The 27,954-nt window shown below is 41.7% G+C and overlaps 1 protein-coding gene across 2 annotated transcripts; it reads right to left on the bottom strand.

Annotated features, from left to right (window-relative positions):
- Window positions 1-20: 20 nt before the first annotated feature.
- Window positions 21-27,954, bottom strand: LOC135524595 (AP-1 complex subunit mu-1). 2 transcript variants are annotated; one of them, XM_064952273.1, is made up of 12 exons: window positions 27,720-27,952; window positions 24,262-24,418; window positions 23,921-23,988; window positions 23,600-23,730; window positions 23,218-23,365; window positions 22,899-23,025; window positions 22,450-22,592; window positions 17,955-18,026; window positions 17,655-17,813; window positions 17,348-17,473; window positions 10,829-10,904; window positions 4,128-4,245 (listed from the first exon to the last, which is right to left on the bottom strand). In XM_064952273.1, the coding sequence occupies exons 1-12, from the start codon at window positions 27,759-27,761 to the stop codon at window positions 4,223-4,225; spliced, it is 1,272 nt and encodes a 423-aa protein (XP_064808345.1). In that variant the 5' UTR covers window positions 27,762-27,952; the 3' UTR covers window positions 4,128-4,222. The 2 variants fall into 2 exon arrangements, with proteins under 2 accessions (XP_064808344.1, XP_064808345.1); XM_064952272.1 differs by lacking the exon at window positions 10,829-10,904 and having other exon boundaries at window positions 21-4,245; window positions 27,720-27,954.

Below are 27,954 nucleotides of genomic sequence, written 5' to 3'. Positions count from 1 at the left end.
AAAAGGAGACAACGTGGAGATAAGGAGTAACAAAATATATATTTATTAACTAAAGCAACTAAGGAAAATATACAATGGTGTGTGTAATCAGTAATCAGTAGTGTAAGTGAGTGTTTTGCATGCATGAATGTGATAATGCAGGGTGTTGAAAGGTGCCAATGCAAACAAACAAAAAGCCACCAAGAACCACAACGCAATCTACAAAGGTGTCTGCATGGAGAGAGTCTCCATGAATGTGGAAGAGGTCTATTTATCCTGCGACACACCTGGCCCAGGTGTTTCCCATGTAGCTGACGACCCTCCCCAACTCCGCCCACCGGCATCCTAATAAGGAAACAAGAACAAAGACAGAATACGGCAGACAGAGTGGGAGGGTCGTCACAGCTGTGTTCCAATATATTTCACTTGTGATTTTCATGAATAGAAATATTTTCTAGGAAGATTTATGTCCGTTGCGTTATGCTAATTAGTGTCAGATGATGACAACGGTCCCGTTCACGGGATGGGGTGTCACTAGAGGTTAAATCAGTTTTACCAAATTTCTATCAACATGTGAAATGTGCAACCAGAGGTAAAAACAACATCACTAACATTGAGTGGCTGCTGCCAACAGACTCACCTCCAGCCACTTTAATAATGGAAAAATGTATGTAAGAAATGTATCACTAGCCACTTTAAACAATGCCACTTTATATAATGTTTACATACCCTACATTACTCATCTCATATGTATATACTGTACTCTACCCTCTACTGTATTTTGCCTATGCCGTTTGGCCATAACTCATTCAATATTTATGTACATATTCTTATTCATTCCTTTACACTTGTGTGTATACTTGTTAAATAAAACTGCATGGTCGGAACTAGAAGCACAAGCATTTCGCTACACTCACATTAACATCTGCTAACCATGTGTATGTGACAAATAAAACTTGATTTGAAATTCTAGACTACCTCTGCTCCACACGCAGAGACCCACGCATACAAAGTTCTCCCTCACCCTGCATTTGGCAAATCTGACCATAACTCTATCCTCCTGATTCCTGCTTACGAGCGATAATTAAAGCAGGAAGCTTTAAAAAAGTGGTCAGATGAAGCAGATGCTAAACTACAGGACTGTTTTACTAGGAGTACACAACAGTCACTGGCTTTATCAATAAGTGTATTGAGGATGTCGTCCCCACAGTGACTGTACATACATACCCCAACCAGAAGCCATGGATTACATGCAACTGAGCTAAAGGGTTGAGCTGCCGCTTTCAAGGTGTGGGACTCTAACCCAGAAGGTTATATGAAAAACTGCTATGCCCTCCGATGAACCATCAAACAGGCAAAGCGTCAATACAGGACTAAGATCGAATCACGCTACATCGGCTCCGACGCTCGTTGGATGTTGCAGGGCTTGCAAACTATTATAGATTACAAAAGGGAAGCACATCCGAGAGCTGCCCAGTGACACGAGCCTACCAGACGAGCTAAATTACTTATGCTCACTTCGAGGCAAGTAACACTGAAACATGCATGAGATCATCAACAGTTCTGGACGACTGTGTGATCACGCTTTCCGTAGCCGATGCAAGACCATTAAACAACATTCACAAGGCCAGACAGATAACCAGGACGTGTACTCAGAGCATGCACTGACCAACTGGCAAGTGTCTTCTCTGACATCTTCAACCTCTCCCTGCCCAAGTCTGTAATACCAACATGTTTCAAGCAGACCGCCATAGTCCCTGTGCCCAAGAACACTAAGGTAACCTGCCTAAATGACTACTGACTCGTAGCACTCACGTCTGTAGCCTTGAAATGCTTCGAAAGGCTGGTCATGGCTCCGAGCAACACCATTATCCAAGAAACACTAGACATACTCCAATTTTCAAACCGCACCAACAGATCCACAGATGATACCATCTCTATTGCACTCCACACTTCCCTTTCCCACCTGGACCCTGATCTCCTTTCCCCCGTGCCATCAAGAAAGTTGACTGAGAATTCCAGTTTACATATGATCATGCGAGGGTATTTAGCGTTCTTCTGCTTCATGCCGATCTGATGGCATGACTCCAGATCCTCCAGTGATACATCCACTTCAAGCTCCTCTGATATCAACTTGATTTGTCCCCCCCCCCCATCTTCCGGTAGGGAGAATATTCTCACTATTCTGTCGCTTTTCTAGCTAATCCAGTTCATGTTCTGAAGTTTGAACCTTTGTTTCCAGAAGGCCAATTTTGTCTTATTTGTCCACACGCCCGCCTTGTATATGCATATCTGAGGAGACATATCCTCAAGGAGACACACTTCTGTTGTGTAAAGGGCAGACCAGCTATGCAGAACTAGTCTTTGTATCACCATTATGATCTAAAGCTCATTAACTGGTACAATGGCAGACAGATTTGTTTTAGAGAGCGAGAAAGAGACTCACAGGCCTGCATGCTATTCACACCCCAGTTGTCTGCAGGGAGATGCACCATTCTGATCTGGAGCCGGAGCATGAGGAATGCACGCAACACAGCATCTAGACTCACTGACACTTCACTTTCTACTCTCCTCAGGGTTGTGATGTAACACAAATGCATCCTTCCTCCAACACTTTCTTGAAATTAATCATTGATCGAACACGTTTGGCTAGGTGAAAGCAGGGGTGTCACTATTTCGCAATCACAGATGCAGTCAAGTCAGATAAGTGATTACTTCAAAGGATGGATGCATTTTTTAAGTATTCAAATGTTGCCTAAACATGCTGCAGACAACAATGCAGTAGAAAGCCTGCAATTAAGTTGAAAATAGTTTAATACAAAAGGAAACAGTCAAGCTCTTTGATAACCTTTATAGACGCTTGATTTTAAAGATATGGATAATATAGGCAAGTCAATACCACTGCTAAAAGAGGTTTCCTAAATTGTAACTGATTGAAGGGTTCCTTGTGTCATAAGTATAACGTAAGCAAAAGTTTGGTTGGATGATGAAGTACAACAAAACCATTTTAAAAGATCAATTGGATGTGTTTACTAAAGGTGTAAAAAAAAAGTGTCAAAATCGATGACATTTTCTGCATATGCAAAAGCTCTGGCCACAACGGTGTTGTGATCAAAATGAATTGACAAGAAAGCGAGAAACCTCAAACTCACAACCACTCGGACTGTTGTCTCTGATTTGGACATAGACATCAGTTTACAGCAAACAAGACCATAACATTTTTATTTTACGAGGGAGAAAATATCTGATGGTGGTATCACTATAGGGATGTTTTTGCAAATTTGCGATTTAAAGCTTTTGGCCTAGTTTGAGAACTTATTGAAGCAACCATGGCAGTCAACTGTTAACAAGTCACCTAAAAGATCTGCTAGCAATGTACAATACCTTTTAATAGCTAGCTTCATTCAGAACGGTTTATAAAAATGTTGCCTTCCATTGAGCATGTTGTATTCCACTGAATAATGTGAGGATAAATCAAGAGATGAAAATGAGAAAAATATAAAAATGTATCAACAGCTAATTATGAACTTAATACATCCCAATAAACATTTAGGATTTGATTATTCACAGAGGTAATGGTGGCCTAAAGGAACTGCAATAAAAACTTGTGGCAAATATTTTATTATAGTTTGACCATTTTAAGTGCTCATTTCGATCTGCACAAATGTACCAATGCACCTCATTCTCATCATAACAGCCATACAGACTGATGTCCGATGACTCCGGACCAGACAATATATTGACGATCTTTTTCAGCCTTGCATCAGGCTATCACTAAGTAATCAGGAAAACCGACAAATCAAGAACGCTGTGTGTCAATTCACATTAAACTTCTTATAACACTTCACTGGTTCGTTGGTCACACTCAACTTGTAACACCTGAAATTGACCTTTAAAATATATGACCACATTGCAAGCAGGTGATTTAGATGGAAAAGAGGTAAGTAGAGTATCAACAATTGTATTCATTATTTGCAACTGACCTACTATAGAAATATCATACATCTCACTACTTTTAGAGCACAACTGTAACCAAATAAAAACGTATATTTAGAATTTTCAGAGGAATATAATTTCTGTATTATGGCACTAAACATGAAAAAAACTTCAAACTTGAAAAGAAAACAAATTAAGTCAATTGACAACAAATGTCCATGACAAAGGACTAAAAGTAATTACATATCCGTGACCAACAATGTTCCATCCATAGAAATATGGGCCTTTCCCTTTCCTGCTGCAGTTTCTATTGGGTTCGGAGCTGGTAATCTGGAAAAGAAAATGGAAACCAATATCATTAGTGATCTAATCAGTAACATCAATTTAGCACACAGTCATACATGGATATTGACGGATATGTAATAAATCCGTTTGGCCATAAAAGCTAATGCTTAGAGAAGCCGTTTTCCTACCCTACCCTTCCACCTTAACCTCAAACACTCACAATGGAAAATAATTCATCAAAATGAATTAGTGTTTCAATATTATTCCTAGAGCCAAACAAAAGAAAACCGGATGTGTCTCTTGGGAGCTGGCTCCACCCACTGTAAAACTAACAGAGGACAAGTATGTATGAGACAACTGATTCAACCAGCAGAACCAGCTCAAGGATAAGTTTCCTTATTTTGGTTCCCTAAGACCAAAGATTGTGTGTAAGTAAGGAGATGTTGAGTTAAGTTTCCCTGGTGCTTTGCTTGGCAGTACGAGTTGTAAACAAACATCTTAAATACACAGATTTACAATGGGAAGCACACAGCTGTGTCGAGTTAGGTTTCTCTGCTCAGGCCAAGTTCTGACTGCTTATCTGTTCAGGAATCTCAGAGTTTTGAGTAGAGGTGAGCATGACATCCACACTCCCCCACACACACACCCCCCCATCCACCCACACACTGGCTTGTGTACTTCTTTATGTTTGTGGACTTTGTGTGTCCTCTTACACGTCACAACGTGGGAAAGCAAGCAGCATGGGCCGGATTTAACGAGATCAGTACAGTCTGTTAGTAGAAACCTCTCCAAAAATCACTCTTTAGCCTAAGAAACAGCATCAATGTATGTAATAACATTTTTTTTAAACAGTTATGGAAACAGTGTGATGTGTGGAACGTTAGACGTGGAGTGATGAAATGGTTTGCCCCCCAAGCCCAGCGTATCTGGTTTTAATTTGCCTTGAACCATATCTGCTTTAAGAGCAATTAAGTGCAAAGGTTAAGGTGGAACAATGTTTATGTGGTTGCTAGGGGAACCAAGGGCACTTGGAACAATAGTGCATGGAGCCCAATAGTATTGTTACGTGATGTGAGTTGACTTTGAAACACACTACTGACATATTTGTAATTTATTTGTGACGGTGGTTGGAGAAATTCTGTGCCAAATTCAGTAGTTATGAAGAGTCTGTTTACTTCTAGTGAAACTCAACGGTTCGCTTTCTAAAATGTTGGGATTCATATTGTTAGTTTGAAATACTTTTTTCATGTGCATAAAACAGAAGACTTTTTGACCGTTTTTAAACATTTAACTAATAAACTTCAAAATACTACTCTGTAATATGACATTTCTTAAAAAATATGATACTTTTACCAGAACTCTCTTATCCAGTCTTCACATCAGTCTAAATAACAGACTCAGATGAATTAACTATTTTTAAATTGTAGCAAGCACATGCCACGGGCTAGACAGTGGTTCTACTGGTTTCCCCCCTTCGTAACCATCAAACACATGCTGGTTCCCTATATGGCGTTTGAGAGAGAACATGAAAAGGGGTAGAATCAGACAGCTTAAGTCAGGACTACTTTGGCTGTGGTAATTGATTGGCTGTGTTTACAGGCCTTTACTGCCCGCTCATGGGAGATCTCTAATTTTGTCCTATGAGCCCCTCTCCCCAAACGTACACGCACACAGTTTTTCTTGTGGAGATGGAGACAGTGCATGGCTTTGCTGACTCAGGCTCCTGGCCATTCGACACTCACACAGGGACACGCAGATGATGTGCCATTCGCACGCTATCATCCACAACAGAGTGCTTGTCGGTGCAGGGGTGAAGCTAAACCATAGACCTGTGACCCCACAGCAACCGCCATCAGCATGCCAATCAGAACCTAAGGCCACATCTTGGCCCCCAAGCCACTGCAAATCTGACAAGGATTTTCAATCAGCCTGAAGAAAACACTAGGCTGCCAAAGAGATCAGGGCCTCTAGTTGACTTAGGGCCACTGCTGTACAGTGAAGTGTATGACTTCCCCATAAAATAACACTGCTCCTTTTTAAAAGTGATATGAAAGGTGTATTTGAAGTACTTCGTCTTTCATTGTTTGATAACAGAGTGATATGTCATATAGGCATATATATAACGATTCACTTCTTTCCCTTTGATGTTGTAAATGTTAATGAATGAGATTAATAAAACCACAGGGTGCCACGCTTAATATTAAGGATGTCTAACTACATTTGCTCTTTAAAATGAACACATCTCAGACTGAATCATCTGTCAGTTAAGGCTGCATCACTTTCTTGAACAAAATAAAAATAAAAACGGTTGTGTGGTAGCAGTCTGCGGTGGACACTGGCAAGGAAACCGTCTGGAAACGGGTGCCCAGTGTGGCAACTAAAATCCAGAGTTCATCAAGACGATGCAAGTACTCAGATCAGGTGGCGTTGGCTTGTATTCAGTTGGGCCGTTGGGGGTGAATGTGGACTTAAAACTTGGCACTGCTCAGAGATGTCTTGTCTTCCCAGTTAATTAAACACCTTCACACATAGTTTATAATTACACATCAGTGATCTCCTGTGTTGCTTGATTGCCGTGACAGCTTACATAAACACATTAAGTTAAAAACAGGTTTGGTGAACAATAAAGTTGGATTTTGTATTAATTAGGAACAAACAAAAGCTCTAGTATTATTTGAACTCTAAGTGGAACAAATGGAATACGCCACACATGCACATGACAAATACAGATGCTTAATATGGAAAAGGGTGGCGAGAACTTTCCTTTTGGTGAGACACAACAGTGCAGTATGCTGGCAACATTCTTAAATATATATATGTTTTATCTGTGTATATGCACAGTACATCTACTGTAGGTATTCAGCGATCCACTCACAGTTAAGGTCTAACCTCTCCAGTATGAAATCTATCACCCATACCTAAGACTTCAGACAGACTGTTCTCTCTGCTACCGCACAGCAAGCGGTACCGGAGCACCAAGTCCAGGTCCAAGAGGCTTCTAAACAGCTTCTAATCCCAAGCCATAAGACTCCTGAACAGCCAATCAAATGGCAACACGGACTATTTGCATTGCCCCCTCTCCACCACTGCCAATCTCTGTTGTCATCTATGCATAGTCACTTTAATTAACTCTACCTACATGTACATACTACCTCAACTAACCGGTGCCCCCGGACATTGACTCTGTACCGGCACCCCCCCGTACACATTTTGTTTTTTACTGCTCCTCTTTAATTACATGTTACGTTTATCCGGTTAGGGGCTCGTAAGTAAGCATTGCACTGTAAGGTCTACACATGTTGTATTCGGCGCATGTGACTAAGAAAATTTGATTTGACTTGAGTAATTCAACAGACCCACTGGTGCTTGTTTAATTAAATCTTATCAGAACCATTTAGAGAAAATTAGACTTTCAGTTTCAGCACTGCTGAATTCCCCTACTCACATATGCATGCCTAAATCATTCCTTGGCTAAATGCACTGTCAATAACCCAGTGATAAAAGGTAAACTTTTAAGAGCAAGGGCATGCATGTGTAGTCCCTGTGGGCTGCCTACATTCTTAATCCGCCAACCCCAAACCGGAGGAGTCACCCTCATTTGGCAAAGACCTCTCCGGCCGGCCCTCCCCTCTTGCTACGCTAGCAGGTTCTCACAGTCCTCTGGAACTTCAAAGCTTTTCCCCCTGTGTTTTTCTTCCTTTTTTTCCACTCTTAAAAAAGAATGATTCTGCATCTCTGGCATTGATACAAAACTGCTTCAGCATATCTTGGTTTTATCCCTTCTCGCAGACAATGGCGGTAGAACTCATCTATTCAGAGGGATTGAAACAAAACGGAGCCGTCTTATTGCCAGGCCTCATTATTCTTCTTGGTGAATATGGATCACTGGAGATGAGGCTTGGGCGGTATACCATATACACCTGGCTATTTTGAACTGCTGGCAATGCTTTATTTTTTGGGAGGTTTGGGGTGCCCTAAAGCTCAGGGGGGCATGCTACGCCACTGCTTATAACTTAACTATGTAAGATGTGCCAAATAAAGTATCTCCATCTCAGGGCTCCAGCGATGCATTTAGTTTGCTAATTTGCAAGATCAAGCTTGTTGTTTACAGCAGAGACAATAAATCCCCTCCTGGATAAAGATCTCTGCCTCCTAATTTTGTTTTGTACCACAAATTATTTTTTTATGTTTGGAAAAAAAATAGCGGCCCTTGTGTGCACTGCTGGTAATACTATATACCCCGTTATGGTACAGGAATGGTATGAAGGCAGAGCTCAACATTCAGGGCTGCCCGCTGGCCCAGCAACCTCTGCCGAGCTCACCTGGGCAAGTTAATGAAGCTTTCATATGGCCGCTTGAGCCAGTACATTTTCAAACTCCAAAACAGAAAATAATAATGAATATTTGTATTTATTCCTTAATCTTCAAGACATCTGACGCTTCACGTTATATATTAAATCAGCATTCGGTTTCCAAGCGGAGGAAGTCTTCCCTCTCCATCTCGAGTGAGCCCCGCCCCAGTAGGCTACGTCCTGGATACACGTGCCGGACACATCTCAGCGGAGGCGGGAATCCCAATTCAGAACATCGGCACTTGGAATCCACACAATCACAGAATAAAAAGTTCTCCACCTGCTTTTCAGTCTATTTTCATATCAGACAACATCGTACACAGCGATGTCATTAGCAAAGAAAGGTTTATGTAGGCCTACACTATTGAACTGCTTGATTGTCAAGTTAATATAATTGTTTAATAACAGATTAATTTCTGAAGCTGTTAAGTAGCTATGTCATTTATCAGCTGAATATCCATTGTTGGGTGGCAAAAGCTCACAACTCCTCACACAGCTGATCGCTAAGTGGAAAATAATATGTTCTAATAAGCCCAGTCACTGCACAACATTTATAACTGCAATCTCAGAAAGACAACAGTTTTGATTGCAATTATTGAAAAGAGCCTGACCACGGCTTTTCAGCGCTGTAGGATTCATTTTTCAACTCCATCTTTACCGCAATTGGCAGTGTTTTTCAAACGAGGTGTCTGGCATGACAAAAATAAAAAGTACCAGCGGGAAGCGCGTCGGCCAATTGAATGCATAAACGGTAGGCCTATATTCACTGGAAAATGCAAACAATTACACAGTATTTATAAAAACACATGATTAGTGACATTGGGAGTTTTTTTTAGAACATTTAGCAAGCAACAAGGTGATATTTAGAGTGTGGCCTAGCTAATGAATAGCATATTGTGGTTAACAATGCAGAAGAGCAACCCCATTCTTCAGCCATGTAGTCACCATGCTACATCCATCTGACTTCAGGTGATAATGCTTATTGCTATAGTAGCACACCTGCCTGATAATATGGATCATGTACACGCCCTAAAGATATTGCAATATATTATTGGGCTCATTTCAAGAGGAGAATATTACATTTTAAACAGTTTAATATGTTAAGGCTATTGTCATCCTTGAGAGGGGGGTGAATAGTATAAATATCAGATTTGATTCATTAGCTATAATATATTTTTTATAAAGGTACTTGCCCAGGCTGCAAATGAAACATGAAATCACCCACTATTGGAATTCGGCATGCCACTTGGTACTGGCCCGGCCCGCCACTGACAAATTTACCTGCATGTCATACCCTGGATACTGCCCAACTCTACTGGAGATACCGTTTGTCAGTTTAATCTACTTTTATTGTAGTAAAAAGATTGACATGAATTCCATCAGCGAGTCAGTGATTCCAAATAGGCTAGTCTTCAACTGTATCTTCAAGTCACACGCGCAGACAAAAACAGACACAGGACCTGTAGTCTGACCTTGCACAAAGCAGACAAAAGACTGCGCGGACCAAAAGACTCAACCCCCCCTGATTGACAAAGTATCAAAACAAGCGCCCAGTCAAGTGGAGATGAATGCCTTCCTCTGGTTGATATCGGAGATGATTAAGATTGGCTGGGTTTGCTCTGCTTTATAATTCAGACAGCCATTCGATGGGGTGTAGTATAGCATGACAGCTGGCCAGCGGCCGCCAAGAACAACGCTATTGCCTGGCTACTTCCTTCCTGCCAATCAGAGGTGGGAGAGGCCCTGTCTCAGACCATCTGCACAGATAACCTTATCAGGAAGAGAGGCCTGGAGAGACAGACTGCAGACTGTACTGTAGAACCTCACAACATGATGTACTGTACAGTAGAAGAGGGAAGAGAAAATAACCAAATCTACTGGCGTTACAGACCCCTTGCTAGCAGTGAGTCTCCTAGATGTAGTCCACGGCAGGGAGAAAAAAAGGTATCAGAAGCAACATTCAGTGCTGCAATTATTAAAACTATTGAAACCAATAAAAAGGCCAAGACATTTAATGTGAGGGGCAACAGAGCAGGAGAGCCAATGGAACCACGGAGGACCGGAGCAGAGCCACATGGCTGTTCAGATACATGCACAATTCAACACATAGGATTGATGGTAGTTGACAGGGTGTTTTACATGCAGATGTTTAGTGGGTGGTATGATAATGAGAGATCATTATTACAGTATAATGGGCTGAGATTAAGTCTTCTTTGAGAGAAGAGTGTGAATGCTTATTATTATTACTACATGGTGTGGAGAATGTTCAACCTTACCCCCGTTCTGTGTGATGTATCGAACCCATGGCAGAGCCTGGTAGCCACTCTTCTCAATGATCTTTAGGTAGCGCACCTAAAAAACAAGACTTTCATCACACAGAGCAAACCGTGTTTCAGGTGAGGAAGGTGGGGGGGAGGGGGTTGTAAAGTACACTTATAATGAATAAAACAAAATCAGGTTTACTGTATATGATACTGCATTGTTTTTACCAGGATGATTTTATTGTTTATATTCTCTCAAGTACTAACTTTAACAATGCCACGTTTCAGGCAACAACCACAAAGGTCAAATATGCCCTGGCTGAAACACAAGTCAATGTCTGCAGATGAGAACTTCTCACATTCCAGAAACAAGCTGGTATGAAGAAGTGGTTAAGAACATTTTCGATATTAAAACAAAAAGTGGGGAACTAGCACTTCCCGGTCCTATGTGAAATTTCATCAATTCTTCAAACTACAACCTATTGAATAAGATCCACCAAGGGAACACATATTGCAAGAATTTACCAAATCCAAATTGAGCCATACCACAAGGGGGCTAACTGTTCAATAAAGCCTTTTATCCAGTTCCATAGAGTCAGATGAACTTGTGGATACCATTTTTATGTCTGCGTGTAGTTTAAAGGAAGTTGCTAACTTGCATTAGCGCAATTGCCAACTAGCGTTAGCACAATGGCTAGAAGTCTATGGTTACTGCTAGCACGTCAAAATCCAGAAGTATCCCTTTAATATGCTTATCTTTGTGGTGCTCATAATTAATTGAGCTTCATATTCCCCCATTGTTACATGGCCAGGCTCTCATTGAAACGAGGACCACCTTCAGGCATTCAGAGATTCTAACAGAGAGTGGGGGGATTAAGTCTTAAATCTTCCCCAAGATAAAACACTTGCAATAACAGCCCAGAGAAATACACTGACAGGCAGATTTGACAATGTGTAAATGGACTCAGCACACCACACCGCAGCCCAGCTCTCTTCACATAAAAACAGATTTTTATCAACACCATATGGGGAAGATGATAGTTTTTGCATTTGGGAGTGAAACACTTACACCAAGGGTACCATCAATCATAACTGGGCCATAATGAAGAAAGCCAGGACATCACAGGCCCTTAAAGGCTCCTCAATGAGCACCTCTAGGTCTGATCTGTCTGGTGGTCCCGAAGAAGATGCAACAGGCATGCAGTCAGCCACCCAAACTAAATATTTGATCTTCCTCTCAGAAAGGTGTGAACACCGCTAGTACTAGGGCACAACCTACCTCCAAGACACAATATTGCTTTGTCTCATAACAGGCAACAAAGAAACAATTGATGTAGTTCTGTCCTTGAGCAGTTCTTGTCTATTAATGTTCGGTATTATGTCAAGTTTTGTGTGGACCCCAGGACGAGTAGCTGCTGCTTTCGCAACAGCTAAATGGGGATCCTAATAAAATACCAAAACGGCTACAGAGAGGGGGCGTCTGCATTCCCCTATGAAAAGGCTAGTTCCCATTAACTGGTGCAAAGGCAACCTAGTAGGATACAAACACAATTTACTCCACCGAAGTAAATCTGTCTGCTGACTTGACATTATTCATGTCAGACTTGTGCTGTATTTGGACTGTAAATCTCCTCCCATTTGCGCACAACGCCAATTCCAAGTGTAATTTAAGATCTAAAGGGTGTTTGAGGCAGATCACACGACCGATACACAATGCAAAATGAATAGGTCTATATGCATATGGGAGGAGTTTCTGAACTGTCTCAGAGCTGTGTGTGTGTGTCTGCAGTCTAGACAGTAGAGGCTCTTCTCATTGTGAGAACAGGAGGATCTCAGTGCTGGCATGTCAAAGCTAACATCAGTCAGGTCCAGTGGTTGTCATTGGCAGAACAGGAGTGCTAGCAGTTAAAGCAAGCCTACAAGGCCGATTCAGAAAGGCCCGGTGGTTATCACTGACAGTGGCCCTAGCTAACCTCAATTGTGCTACCAGCTCATACATAGACCTACATAACAATAAAGATTATGAATGACGTACAGTACCGGTCAAAAGTTTGGACACCGACTCATTCAAGGGTTTGTCTTTATTTTGACTATTTTCTACATTGCAGAATAATACTGAAGACATCAACACTATGAAAAAAAAAACATGTGGAATCATGTAGTACGCAAATAAGTGTTAAACCAATCAAAATATATTCTATATTTGAGATTCTTCAAAGTAGCCACCCTTTGCCTTGATGACAGCTTTGCACACTCTTGGCCTTATCGATACATTCATACTTTAAAATCAGCAAGAATCACCCTAACCTTTAGTCTCATCTTGCCTAAACGTGGTACCATAACTGAGCCTATTCAAAGTTCCCTAATATTTCATAGTTTCTAAAGTTTTAGTCATCAAGAGTCATAGTGAGAAACCGCCAGAGATACAGAAATAGTACCCACAGGGTGAAACAAGGACAAAGCATTATTCTACTCCTGACATCTCCAACATTAGTTGACCTGTCTACAACTCTACATGGCCTGTGGTGAAATTGGTAGCTCCATATTCCTACACTACCAGTTAGTCACAGACAGTAAGAAGGTTGGCTGATGTGATTCTGTAATAAAAACACAGCTAAATTGAGGTGTAGCCTACTATACTCTATGTCTAGTTGTCTGGAGCCTTACAAATTGAGATGTTTGTTGTTATAAACTACTGTAAGACCAAAGCAGACACGATTTGGCAACATTTTTCACACAGTTGGTAAAAAAGGTTTCAGACAGATTTGGAGCAAGCTAAATATGCCATATTTCAAGGTCACCCTCTTGAAATACAGCATATTTAGCTTGGGGATGAATGTGTCCTCAGTCTTCAAGGATGTCTCTGATGGTACAGAATGTGAATACAGAGACAGTATATGTTAATAAGTGCTTTCTCCAGGCTCTGGTAGTTCATTCACCATTTCAATAGCTCTTTGCCTCATGCTGATCAAATCAATAGCTTCAATTAATGCTGAAGCTAAAATAGGCACTGAATCTGTCAACCAGGGTCCATAAACTTGTTTTTGAAGTTCTTCTTTGAAACAACTAGGTCTACATGACAGCTCTCCAATAATAATATAAACAGAAATCATTTTATTTAACCTTTATTTAACTAGGCAAGTCAGTTAAGAACAAATTCTTATTTACAATGACGGCCTACTGAGGAACAGTGGGTTAACTGTCTTGTTCAGGGCCAGAACGACAGATTTTTACCTTGCCAGCTCGGGGATTCATTCCAGCTTCCTTTCGGTTACTGGCCCAACGATCTAACCACTAGGTTACCTGTGCCACCCCAAAACAGGAACGACTGTTTATTTACATGAAATTAAGATCAAATGATCATGTGCTTACAAAACTTACAGCAAAGGCACATCCATCAATCACTTTCTTGGGCACCTGAATATAATATCTATTTTTCAGGATATCTGTCATGATGTCTGTGCCAAACACAATTCTTATTTTCATACACAGTACAAACATGATATGGACTATGATGTATTTATTGTACAGTTTATAGTACATGAGAACTTGCAGTTGGTCATGTGTTCTGTTCTGATGGTTGACTGGGCCTATATGGAGTACATCTCTGAGGGGCTGGTGGGTCACGCCACTGTCTGAAGGGAGGGGGAACCTAGCTCTAATTATCCCCTTGAGGGGGAAGATGAGCCCTGATGTGGCTCCCCTACCATCAGCAGGTTATAAAGAAAGAATGCAGCCCCTGCCTCTATAGAAGTCCAACCACTCTGGTGTTAAACTTCCCTTTTCTACCTCAGATGGGGTATGGCGGAGCTTGATGCACATCTGCCTGTACGCCTGGCAAGGCTGGCAGTGGGGTTAAACACCACTTTGATACGCTATGATATACCACACTGTCTAATTAAGGAGCTGATGTGGTTCCTCTTTCTTTTCTTTTTTTGCTGGTGCCGCGTGTCGTGTGCGAGAGACATGGGAGTGTGGAGAGAGTGAGCACGCACAGTCCCACACATACGCTCACACATGTAGCCAGGCATACGCAGAGGCACGCACACATACGCCCACAAACCAGGGTTTCCGTTAGGAAAACGTGACGCCGGACACTTGACTGGCAGCATTTGAATTTACTGTACATTTAAGAAATGTACCGGACCAATATGCATTGGATGCATGACCTGCTTAGGGCGTACACCCACAATACTCAGAATGACTGAAATCACATGCAGACTACAGTAGGCCTAATTTATTTTAACAGAACAGGATGCAAGTGTGCGTCCTTAACGAATTCCGATCCCATTTTACTTTTCCTCAGCCAACAAGACGAGAAACGAACAGCAAAATCAAACCTATGTCAATCTACTATCCTCCATAGTAGAAAGGTATACCTATTCTATTGGTCAGCTTGTCGTTCTGTGCAAGAAAGAAATAACTTATGCCAAACAGACTGGGAGTTGTCAGATGATTGGTCCCAAACAACCAGTAGACCTAAGCTACACCCAAAAACATTTAAAAAGTAATGAGGCTCATACAACAGATCAGAAATTTTAGCTTAAAATGTTGATAAACTAGATTAAACAAAAATATCAACTCAACATGAAACAATTAACAATTTTACTGGCTTAGAGTTCATATAAGGGAATCAGTCAATTGCAATTAATTACATTTAGCCTTAATCTATGGATTTCCCATGATAAGTCCAAGCTGCCTAAATGTTCCCTCCATGCTAGAAGAGATCCTTGGTGGCGTGCGGTGGGCTCAGGGGTTCTGCACAATTCAAGAGGACCTGGAACACCAGCGAAGCGGCCTTGGGGTCAGCCAGAGCCAAAAAACACAGTAGCTCAATCAAACTCCCTAAATAGCAGCTTCCAGCGGCATCTCTGATGATGTCTCCATTGATCTCTTGTTGAGTGAGTTATTTTGAGGAGCTGTGGTTTACAAGCAACTCTTTCCTCAAGGTTCCATTACTGGGGTTAAGTAGGCCAATGTGTTGCTACGTTAACGAGAGCATCTTGGAGTGATGACGAAACCTTTCAGTGACCGTTCTACCAGAGAACATAACAGGAAGACACTATCAATATCTCTGTCGCTTGATTTCATTAAAGTCCCTCATTTTCCATTAGTGCCAAAACTTCCTGATTTCCAGAGAAATTCAAGCAAAGTGTAATTTAATCCCCTGCCTCTCAATTATGTGTGGGATGTTATTGAATGTGCTACGTCCAGTGCAAAACATGATACGGGTCGTTTCACCTCAGAAAGCACTAGAGGATTGACACCAACTATCTCAGATTGGTCTGAAATTGTTTGTTGTTAGAAACAGATACAATTACCATAATTGCAACATTATGTTGAAATATAATTTGATCTGAGAAATTAAAACTAATTGGTTGCACACAAATTGACCATTTTAATTTATAGGATTCATATCATATTCAATAAATATAGAAACTAACATCTGATTTAGACAAAACTTTTTTCTAACAACTAGTTGGATATGAAATTATCAGAAGCCCCCCATGGACCCACCACACAAATCCTCCCCACACCAACAACAGGTAGTACGGAGGTGCCGGAGTAGTGCATCTTCATCCTATGTAAAGTGTCCCCAGTGGATTTGGTGATATTTTTCTTCACCTGTTCAGAGAAATGAGTCACAACTGTGAGAAGCATTGGAGTCAACATGGGCCAATATCCCTGAGAAATGCTTTGACACCTTGCCCAGTCCGACACATTTAGGCTGTCCTGAGAGTATACAAAGACACGAGGCGAGAGAACCCCCTCTGAGGCAATGAAAAAGGCTTTCCTTTGATTCTCTGGGCTACAAAGTAATTTCCCTGGTGGCAGATCTGGAGGTTGATTGGATCTATCAGGGGACCCACAGCTCCCAGAGGGCTGTCAGGGAGAGAATGACATTGACCCACAACAATACAGACCTGCACACTGTACTGTGCTCCTAATTGTTCTTCTCTTAACCATCCCATCAACAAGCTTTGACCATTATGTCACAGTATTTGTCAAAACAATGTCTCAATGCAACAAGGCAATTGTGAGTGCTAAAAGCAGTGTGTGGATCGTGTTTTTTTTGTTTTTTTGTGTTTTTTTTTTACTTTTGGGGGGCAATTGCCTCATGCTGGCTATACAGCACCTGTGCAGATCTTTCTGGATGCAGTGCACACATTCTGCTGTTTCCCAGAAAGAGAGCAACTTGTCAACTCCTAAGCTCTCCAGTGTAGCTTTGTGACAGAGAGACCAACATCTGATAGAGACCCACCAGGCAAGCTATGGTGATGAAAGGATGTTGTTCTCCCTGTGTTAACTGACAGTGTCATACAGTATGTAGTCAAAATACAACATAAACAGCACCAGTTGCCAAAGCAGCAAACCAAACCAGACACACCTCAGGTCTCCGCTTGAACAGCCAGACCTCATATATGTTACAATAGCTCCATCATGTGTTAGAATGATTACCCGTTTCCCACTACTAAAAGTAACAAGACACCCCTGGTGGATAAAATAGGTACTTCAGCGAGGAAGGCATCTTACCTGGATGCCAGAAGTAGTGAAGTAGGGGATCTCAAACTTGACACTGATGGGGGGCTTCCCCTCCTTGTCCTCTGCTTCCACACTGGGCAGACCGAAGTGGGCCCTCATCAGATACTCCTTACCCCCCTGGGACAAGATGAAAGAGCAACAGTTAGGATCATGGTGTTGTTTTTTTACATACATTTATCCAGGTTAGTTGTGACACTTGAGATCTGTAGTTGTGGTTATGATGTTTAGTCACTCAAAGAACCCCACTTTGAAACTATGGCCTACTTTAGCATGCAGTCCAGTGTGTTGTTGTACTAACCGGGAATGACTTAATGGACCAGACAACCTCGCTGTTCTCTGGGATCCACTTGACACTGCCCACCGTGGTCTTGAACTTGGGCGAGTCGGCGTCTGTGGGAACTGGAATGTGAATCTCCACATTGTTGGCTGTGGACCGCCTCTTGAACTGACTCTTAGCCTGAGTGAGTGAGATCAATATATTGTATTTCAGAAGATCATGCTCATTGTGTTTATGATAGCTTCGTGGTTAACTATTGATTTGATACCTAAGCACACTGTTATCTTAGCTGCTGGGTAACGTTGCAGGGCTGGTGTTTACCTTGATCATGTACTCGATCCTGCTGTGGGAGTGTTTCTCTATCACCGACTCTATCCAGATCAGGGGCTTCACCTGGGGACAACATTTCAAAGCTTAAAGAAAAAAACTTCAACAATACAACAAAAGGGTAATTTCTGCTTTGACACGTCTTTCTCATATATGCATAAAAAAATATGAATACCTTAAAGCTGAAATCTGCAAAAGACGAAACAGTGCCACTGTTCACCCCAGCGCATGTATTATTGTTTTTGTTGATGACACCAGATGAGAAGCATCCAGCATCGTAGCAACAACAAAAAGTACACTGCTGCGAAATACATTTTCTATACCCAAAAATATTGTATACTCAACAAAAATAAAACACTACATGCAACGTCACTTATTTTAATGAGTTAAAGTTCATAGGAGGAAATCAGTCAATTGAAATAAATTCATTGGGCCCTAATCTATGGATTTTACATGACTGGGACTAAGCAGATAAGCAGCTGTTGGTCACAGATTTTTATTTTATTTTTTAACGGTATTCGTCACGGTATTTTTGTGCATTCAAATTTCCATCGATAAAATGCAATTGTGTTTGTTGTCCGTAGCTTATGCTTGCCCATTCATTGGGGCACTCTGTTCACAACGTTGACTCAGCAAACCGCTCGCCCACACACACCACCATACACATGGTATGCGGTTGTGAGGTCGGTGGAACGTACTGCCAAATTCTCAAAAACAACATTGGAGACGGCTTATGGTAGAGAATTTAACATTCAATTATCTGGCAACAGCTCTGGTAGACATTCCTGCAGTCAGCTTGCCAATTGCATATTCCCTCAATTTGGCATTGTGCTGTGTGACAAAACTGCACATTTTAGAGCAGCCTTTTGTCCCCAGCACAAGTTGCACCTGTGAAATGATAATGCTGTTTAACCAGATTGTTGATATGCCACACCTGTCGGGTAGATTGATTATCTTGGCAAAGGAGAAATGCTCACTAACAGGGATATAAACAAATGTGCACAAGATTGGAGAAAAAAGCTTTGTATGTATGTAAAATATCTGGGATCTTTTATTCAGCTCATGAAACCAACCCTTCACATGTTGCGTTTATATTTTTGTTCAGGGTATATTCAGCTGTTTGAAGCTGGTGTACAAAACCAAAAGACAAAAAAACGAAACTTCAGAACAGGAAGCATAGAAATAGCACAAAGAACAGATCTACCGCTTTGTACAGTTGCTTTCAACGGGAATGAAAGGTCTGACTCACATCTCTGAATTTGGTCGGTTCCCCAACAAAGTAGCTTTAAATCCCTGCTGAATACGCATTTTTATAAAGCTGCTTTTAATGTATGATTTCAATGTATGACTTTTTTTGGCCATCTTTTTTCATTCTCCTTCCCCCTGTCTTTGTTTCTTTGTAAGTACTCCATTTTATGATGTGAAGCACTTGTATTGAAAAGCGCTATACAAATAAAGCTATCATGAGGGGTTCACAGCGAAGCTATTGTTATTCTTAGATTATTATTTGTCCTTGATATGATCAAAACATACAATGAGTAACTTCATCAAAAAGAATTGTACTGATTGGCCTATAGGTGGCACTGTTATAAGCAATCTCACTTAAACCCTCATATCGACAATCCTCATTTTTTATTTCACCTTTATTTAACCAGGTAGGCTAGTTGAGAACAAGTTCTCATTTGCAACTGCGACCTGGCCAAGATAAAGCATAGCAGTGTGAACAGACAACACAGAGTTACACATGGAGTAAACAATAAACAAGTCAGTAACACAGTAGAAAAAGAAAAAAAAGAGTCGATATACATTGTGTGCAAAAGGCATGAGGTAGGCAAATAATTACAATTTTGCAGATTAACACTGGAGTGATAAATGATCAGATGGTCATGTACAGGTAGAGATACTGGTGTGCAAAAGAGCAGAAAAGTAAATAAATATAAACAGTATGGGGATGAGGTAGGTAAAATTGGGCTATTTACAGATAGACTATGTAAAGCTGCAGCGATCAGTTAGCTGCTCAGATAGCAGATGTTTGAAGTTGGTGAGGGAGATAAAAGTCTCCAACTTCAGCGATTTTTGCAATTCGTTCCAGTCACAGGCAGCAGAGAACTGGAACGAAAGGCGGCCAAATGAGGTGTTGGCTTTAGGGATGACCAGTGAGATACACCTGCTGGAGCGCGTGCTACGGGTGGGTGTTGCCATCGTGACCAGTGAACTGAGATAAGGCGGAGCTTTACCTAGCATGGACTTGTAGATGACCTGGAGCCAGTGGGTCTGGGGACGAATATGTAGCGAGGGCCAGCCGACTAGAGCATACAGGTCGCAGTGGTGGGTGGTATAAGGTGCTTTAGTAACAAAGCGGATGGCACTGTGATAAACTGCATCCAGTTTGCTGAGTAGAGTATTGGAAGCCATTTTGTAGATGACATCGCCGAAGTCGAGGATCGGTAGGATAGTCAGTTTTACTAGGGTAAGTTTGGCGGCGTGAGTGAAGGAGGCTTTGTTGCGGAATAGAAAGCCGATTCTAGATTTGATTTTAGATGGAGATGTTTGATATGAGTCTGGAAGATGAGTTTACAGTCTAGCCAGACACCTAGGTACTTATAGATGTCCACATATTCTAGGTCGGAACCATCCAGGGTGGTGATGCTAGTCGGGCGTGCGGGTGCAGGCAGCGAACGGTTGAAAAGCATGCATTTGGTTTTACTAGCGTTTAAGAGCAGTTGGAGGCCACGGAAGGAGTGTTGTATGGCATTGAAGCTCGTTTGGAGGTTAGATAGCACAGTGTCCAAGGACGGGCCGTTTACAGACAGATTATTTCACTGTATCACAATTCCAGTGCGTCAGTATATACACTAAGTTAACTGTGCCTTTAAACAGCTTGGAAAATTCCAGAAAATTATGTCATGGCTCTAGAAGCTTCTGCTAATTGACATCATTTGAGTCAATTGGAGGTGTACCTGTGGATGTATTTCAAGGCCTACCTTCAAACTCAGTGCCTCTTTGCTTGAAAATCAAAAGACATCAGCCAAGACCTCAGAAAAAATTATTGTTGACCTCCACAAGTCTGGTTCATCCTTGGGAGCAATTTCCAAACGCCTGAAGGTACCACGTTCATCTGTACAAACAATAGTACGCAAGTATAAACATCATGGGATGACACAGCCGTCAAACCGCTCAGGAAGGAGACGCGTTCTGTCTCCTAGAGATGAACGTACTTTGGTGCGAAAAGTGCAAATCAATCCCAGAACAGCAGCAAAGGACATTGTGAAGATGCTGGAGGAAACAGGTACAAAAGTATCTGTATCAACAGTAAAACGAGTCCTATATCGACATAACCTGAAAGGCCGCTCAGCAAGGAAGAAGCCACTGCTCCAAAGCCTCCATAAAAAAGCCAGACTACGGTTTGCAACTGCACATGGGGACAAAGATCGTACTTTTTGGAGTAATGTCCTCTGATCTGATGAAACAAAAATAGAACTGTTTGGCCATAATGACCATCGTTATGTTTGGAGGAAAAAGGGGGAGGCTTGTAAGTCGAAGAACACCATCCCAACCGTGAAGCACTGGGGTGGCAGAATCATGTTGTGGGGGTGCTTTGCTGCAGGAGGAACTGGTGCACTTCACAAAATGGATGGCGTCATGAGGCAGGAAAATTATGTGGATATATTGAAGCAGCATCTCAAGACATCAGTAAGGAAGTAAGAAACAAGATTATCTGGTCTGATGTGAAACCCAGATTCAACTCTTTGCCCTGAATGCCAAACGCCACATGACCATGGCAGCATCATGCTGTGGGGACTGGGAGACTAGTCAGGATTGAGGGAATGATGAACGGAGCAAAGTACAGAGAGATCCTTGCGCTCAAGACCTCAGACTGGGGCTAAGGTTCACCTTCCAACAGGACAATGACCCTAAGCAGACTGCCAAGACAATACAAGTCTCTGAATGTCCGTGAGTTGCCCAGCCAGAGCCGGAACTTGAACCCGATTAAACCTCTGGAGAGACCTGAAAATAGCTTTGCAGCGACGCTCCCCATCCAACCTGACCGAGCTAGATAGGATCTGCAGAAAAGAATGGGAGAAACTCCCCAAATACAGGTGTGCCAAGCCTGTAGTGCCAACAGTGCTTCAACAAATTGCTGAGTAAAGGGCCTGAATAAACGTGATATTTCTGGTTTTTATTTGTAATAAATTTGCAAAAATATCTTAACTTGTTTTTGCTTTGTCATCTTGGGGTATTGTGTGTAGGTTGATTAGGGAAAAAAAACAATTTAATACAATTTATAATAAGGCTGTAACATGACGCATGGAAAAAGTCAAGGGTTCTGAATACTTACCCAATGCACTGTATATTTATTAAAGCCCTTTCAATGGAGAAACTCCATTATTAGTCTAAGACTACACTTAATCTTTGTCTGAGAAAACAAACTATAATGACAAGCCCATCTTATGCAATTAAACTGTACCGTCTCTGATACAGTACATACGTGTGTGTTGAGGCGGTAGGACATGAGCTCAAACTCTCCATCGGGAGGAATGAAAGAAATGGTGCGGTCATTCTCAAAGCGAGACAGACGCACACACTGGTGGAATTTGGTGTCCTCCAGCTCCACTGATTTACTCTTCCCTCCTGTGATCAGCAGAGCAATAGAAAAATATGGAGAGTTGGAGAGGGCATTAGAGGATTGGACTTGGTACAAGTACAGTTCTGAGAAAAATTAAAGCTATGTTTAATTTAAATAGATTAGAGGTAAGAGCTGAATCCTAACTTGAGATATGTGTGCACAACAACTCTGTCTTGCAAATCATGCATTGATGGCTAAGTGTCTAAAGGTAAGGCTGAGAATCCACACAGAAACAGCTTTGAAATCTACATGCATTTGTCTTTTAACTGAACTGTAACCCATCCAGTGGCTAACAGTGCAGAGGAACTCACGGCCAGTGTTCTCAAAGAGAACTTTGTCATTGAGCCCCAGACGCAGCTCGGGCATCCCTGACAGGAACACCCGCATCTTGATGGAGCCCACGATCTCACTGCGCAGCACGTTACCATTCGCACTGACCTGCACATACATGAGAAAAGGAGAAGTATCAGACATTTTACAACAATTGCTCAAATGTGTCTAAGTTCAAACAGTTGATAGTATTTCAATAAAACACTGAATGATTTTGTCATAGACAAAAATAAACATTGCAAGGCACGACTGTATTAGAGGGAAGGGAGTGTTAGAACACGACATGACAAGGCGCCTCACCAGAAGATTAACAGACTCAATGACGTCCAGGAAGACTTCGTTCTTCCTGTACTTGATGCCCTCTGACCTCCAGGACACTGCATTGGTGACGGTTGCAGGGGGGCGCGGACCCCCCGTGTCTAGCTTGTGCCCCTCTTGGGTGATGTACCTAAAAACCAACAGAGACAAACAGGGTGAGAGGATAGGACAACAATGACAGATACCACTGTCTGCAGCCATACTGGGTGCTTGGGTGAAATTCTAGATATATGGCACATACACTACTGTATATCACTACGTATCATGTGTTTAACTTGGAGGAATATGAAAATGTTTAATGGAAGCAAAACATGGGTTGGTACAGAGTTCAGGAGACTGATTAAGGGCTGGAGAGGATACTCACTCTTGAAGGATCTTGCTGTCAGTGGTCTGGGGGTAGCCAAAGTCCATCAACTCATCCATCAACTCATAGATGATGACAAAGTTATCTCTGATACTCTCCTCTTCCAACTCCTTAAAATACTCTGAGAAAACCTGAAGAGACAAAGGACTTGAATAAAGTTACCCACCTGCATTTTCTCATGAAGTTGGTAGCAGTGCTTCATATAATAATTCAAAGACAATAAATGTGGTATAGCTAACCAGTTAAACATCTGTAATAACCTATGGGTAATAATTGGCCAAATCAGACTACGATTTTCATCACCCAAAATATGCAACTCACCTGAATAATTTTGTAGAGGAAAGAGAAGACCAATGAGACACAAGCATTTTTCTTAGACGTTGCTACAACTGATTGAAAATATGTTAAGGTGAAGTTGATGTGGGGCTGATAAGTAAAACAAACATGAGCTGGAAAAGGAGGTCAGTTTGAGAAATAACTGAAAGTGACATTTACTGGAAGTGATCCTTTTGTGAGCTCTAAAGGAGTAGTAGTATATTTGACCTAAGCATTCAAACCAACCATCACTCTCCCCTTTACCAATATTGGAAAGGCAAAGGAATATTGAGGCAGTAGTTGTAAACACATTTTGTGAAAGGATGAGTGAGTGGCAGTAAGGATACGGTACAGGTTGTTGTGTTTGATCCACATGAAGCGGACACCTCCGTGGGCCAGGATAGGGGATAAGTTACCCTCCTCCTCTCTGTCCATAAGGATGGGCATAAAGTGCTCAATCTCTGACATGTCCACATCTCCTCTGTAGTTACGGCAAACCAGAACCTGAAAAGGTGAAACAAATCAACAGGAAGTTACTCTTCACTTTCTCTATCCATCATGTTAGGACCAGTTCGTTCCAGTTCTCTGCTGCCTGTGACTGGAACGAATTGCAAAAATCGCTGAAGTTGGAGACTTTTATCTCCCTCGCCAACTTCAAACATCTGCTATCTGAGCAGCTAACCGATCGCTGCAGCTGTACATAGTCTATCTGTAAATAGCCCAATTTTACCTACCTCATCCCCATACTGTTTATATTGATTTACTTTTCTGCTCTTTTGCACACCAGTATCTCTACCTGTACATGACCATCTGATCATTTATCACTCCAGTGTTAATCTGCAAAATTGTAATTATTTGCCTACCTCATGCCTTTTGCACACAATGTATATCGACTCTTTTTTCCTTTTTTTTTCCTACTGTGTTACTGACTTGTTTATTGTTTACTCCATGTGTAACTCTGTGTTGTCTGTTCACACTGCTATGCTTTATCTTGGCCAGGTCGCAGTTGCAAATCAGAACTTTTTCTCAACTAGCCTACCTGGTTAAATAAAGGTGAAATAAATCAAAAATAAAAAAGGACATCTACATGGCATGAGTCTCCTGACGACATCCTGAACAGGAATCACTGGCAAGTCAAGTGTCCTTGATATGGAACACAAAAATCTACATGGGTCATCATAATTGGACTATGCATTTGAGCCATCACACACAGCGGACAATTTTTTTAGGCACACCACCCCGTTCAAATGGTTTGCTCCCATGTACGTTGAGTGACGTGGACGTGGCTTGCTATAAAAAGCAGATAGACAGAGGCATTCAGTTAATGTTCGATTGAACGTTAGAATGGGCAAAGCGAGTGACCTAAGCGACTGATCATAGTATGATCGTCGGTGCCAGGCGTGTTGGACTTTCTACACGCAACAATGTTTAGGATTTACTTAGAATGGTGCAACAAACAAAAAACATCCAGTCATCAGCAGTCCTGTGGGTGAAAACAGCTCATTGATGAGAGGTTGAAGGAGAATGGCAAGATTCCTGCAAGCTATCAGGCAGGCCACAAACAGGCAAATAATGGCACAGTACAACAAGTGGTGTGCAGAAAGGAATCTCGTAACGCACAACTCGCCGATCCTTGTCACGGACGGGTTATTACAGCAGAGGCCCATACATGGTTATCAGCAAAAACATGAAAAAGCGACTTGTGGGCACACGATCACCACTGGACAATTGAGGAGTGGTCCGACGAATTACAGTTCCTGTTGCGTCATGCTGATGGCAGAGTCAAGATTTGGCATAAGCTGTATGAGTCCATGGCCACATTGTGGCTGTGTCAAAGGTACAGGCTGATCACAGTGGTGTAATGGTGTGGGGAATGTTTTCCTGGCACACGTTAGGTCCCTTAATCTCAATTGAGCAACGTTTCCATGCACCGAAGCATTCCGGCTGTTCTGGAGGCAAAGGGGGTACCGACCCGGTAGGAGACGGGTGTACCTAATAAACTGTTGGTGGTCATGACAACCATGGATGATAACACCTCTCGGCAGGCTTGTAATACAGTCTACTATTCACAAGGCCACCACCATTATCATAATCATCATCATCATGCAGAATGTGTCTTTAATGCATCACGTGATCCAATTAAACAGTTCATTCAAAACCAGTCCAGCTGGTGGGGTAGCTAGCTAAGTAATATTACTTTCCCATGGTTTTCAAAGCACTACTGATCTGATCATTTCAAAAGGAACATTATTACATGATCAATGACGTCCGAAGATTTGTTTGATCACATGGTTTTGGCCATAATGACCGTTGTTTTGTTTGGCGGTGTGTGTGAAGGAGGCTTAGTTGCGAAATAGGAATTGGAGATGTTTTGGTTTGGAGATGTTTAATATGAGTCTGGAAGGAGAGTGTATAGTCTAGCCAGACACCTAGGTATTTGTAGTTGTCCACATATTCTAAGTCAGAACCGTCCAGAGTAGTGATGTTAGTCGGGCGGGGGGGTGTGGGCAGCGAATGGTTGAAAAGCATGCATTTGGTTTTACTAGCATTTAAGAGCAATTGAAGGCCACAGAAGGAGTATTGTATGGCATTGAAGCTCGTTTGGAGGTTAGTTAACACAATGTCCAAAGGAGGGCCAGATGTATACAAAATGGTGTCGTCTGCGTAGAGGTGGATCAGGGAATCACCCGCAGCAAGAGCGACATCATTGATATATACAGAGAAGAGTCAGCCAGAGAATTGAACCCTGTGGTACCCCCATAGAGACTGCCAGAGGTCCGGACAACAAGCCCTCCAATTTGACACACTGAACTCTGTCTAAGAAGTAGTTGGTGAACCAAGCGAGGCAGTCATTTGAGAAACAAAGGCTGTTGAGTCTGTCGATAAGAATACGGTGATTGACAGTGATTGACAGAGTCGAAAGCCTTGGCCAGGTCGATCTAAACTGCTGTGAAATATATTTTCCATAACCAAAAATATTGTATTTTCAGCTGTTTGAAGCTCAGGTACAAAACAGAAAGTAAAATAATGAAAAGTTAAACTTAAGACCGTGAAGCATAGAAATAGCACACAGAGCAGATCTACCGTCTTACTTGCTTTCACCGAGAATGACTGATCTATAACTTTTCTATGCGAATGTTGTTGGGTCGCCCAAAAACCTACATATTGCAGCTTTAAACAATTACTTGTCTTAAGGAGCTTAGATAATGCCATGAATTCCTTTTTTTTAATAGCAAAAAAGGGATTCACAGCAACAACAAAAAAAGGGAAGCATAATGTAAGGTACGAATCTGCAATATAATGGTAACTAATTGTAGGCTACGAAGACTAGAGAATAACCTTTGCACCATTGAAATTTGATGAATAGTGTGGGTAAAAAAACGTATAAAACATCAAACGGTACTTTTCATTGCTGACCAGCAGATGTCATTTACATTTGAGACAGTTAGCAGACGCTGTGAGTTCATACATTTTAACAACCGGCGCGCCTGGCACCGACGATCATCGCTAACGTGCATTGTTATTAAAAGCTCAGCGTAATTAACCGTTTTTCGGCACAATTTGGTAAAAGCCCCAAAGGCTTCAGAAAGCCTCGGTTTCCCATCACTACTTTCCCCATGTCAACATAAAGCTCTCAAATTCAATACTCTATATGTTTCTTATAACGTAAACTAGCTAGCTTTATATTGTAAGTTGTCCATCAAACCGTGCAATGCATTATTAGCTAAACATTTTAAATGTGAAACACTTGTTATTTAGCTAGCTAGCTAACGTTAGCTAACCCAAATCTGTCATGTCCTCTTACCTTGCCTTTGAGGTCTAACACGTAAACCGCACTTGCTGACATTTTGCTTCTAGTTCGCCGTAACTTACTACGAGTTGGTGATAAATATATTTATAATATCTAAACAGTACAATATAAAAATATGTAGCGGTACGGTAGCATCCAACTAGGGGTGCTAGGTGTTTTTCGCTACCATTGACCAGGTTTTGTGCACACGTCACTTCACAAGCCAGAAGACACAAAACGTTACATGCTC

The sequence above is a fragment of the Oncorhynchus masou genome, chromosome 31, assembly GCF_036934945.1.
Source record: "Oncorhynchus masou masou isolate Uvic2021 chromosome 31, UVic_Omas_1.1, whole genome shotgun sequence".
NCBI classification, from domain to species: Eukaryota; Metazoa; Chordata; class Actinopteri; order Salmoniformes; family Salmonidae; genus Oncorhynchus; species Oncorhynchus masou.
The sequence above is the reverse complement of the archived record's forward strand: the minus strand, read 5'-3'. Positions and strand labels throughout refer to the sequence as shown.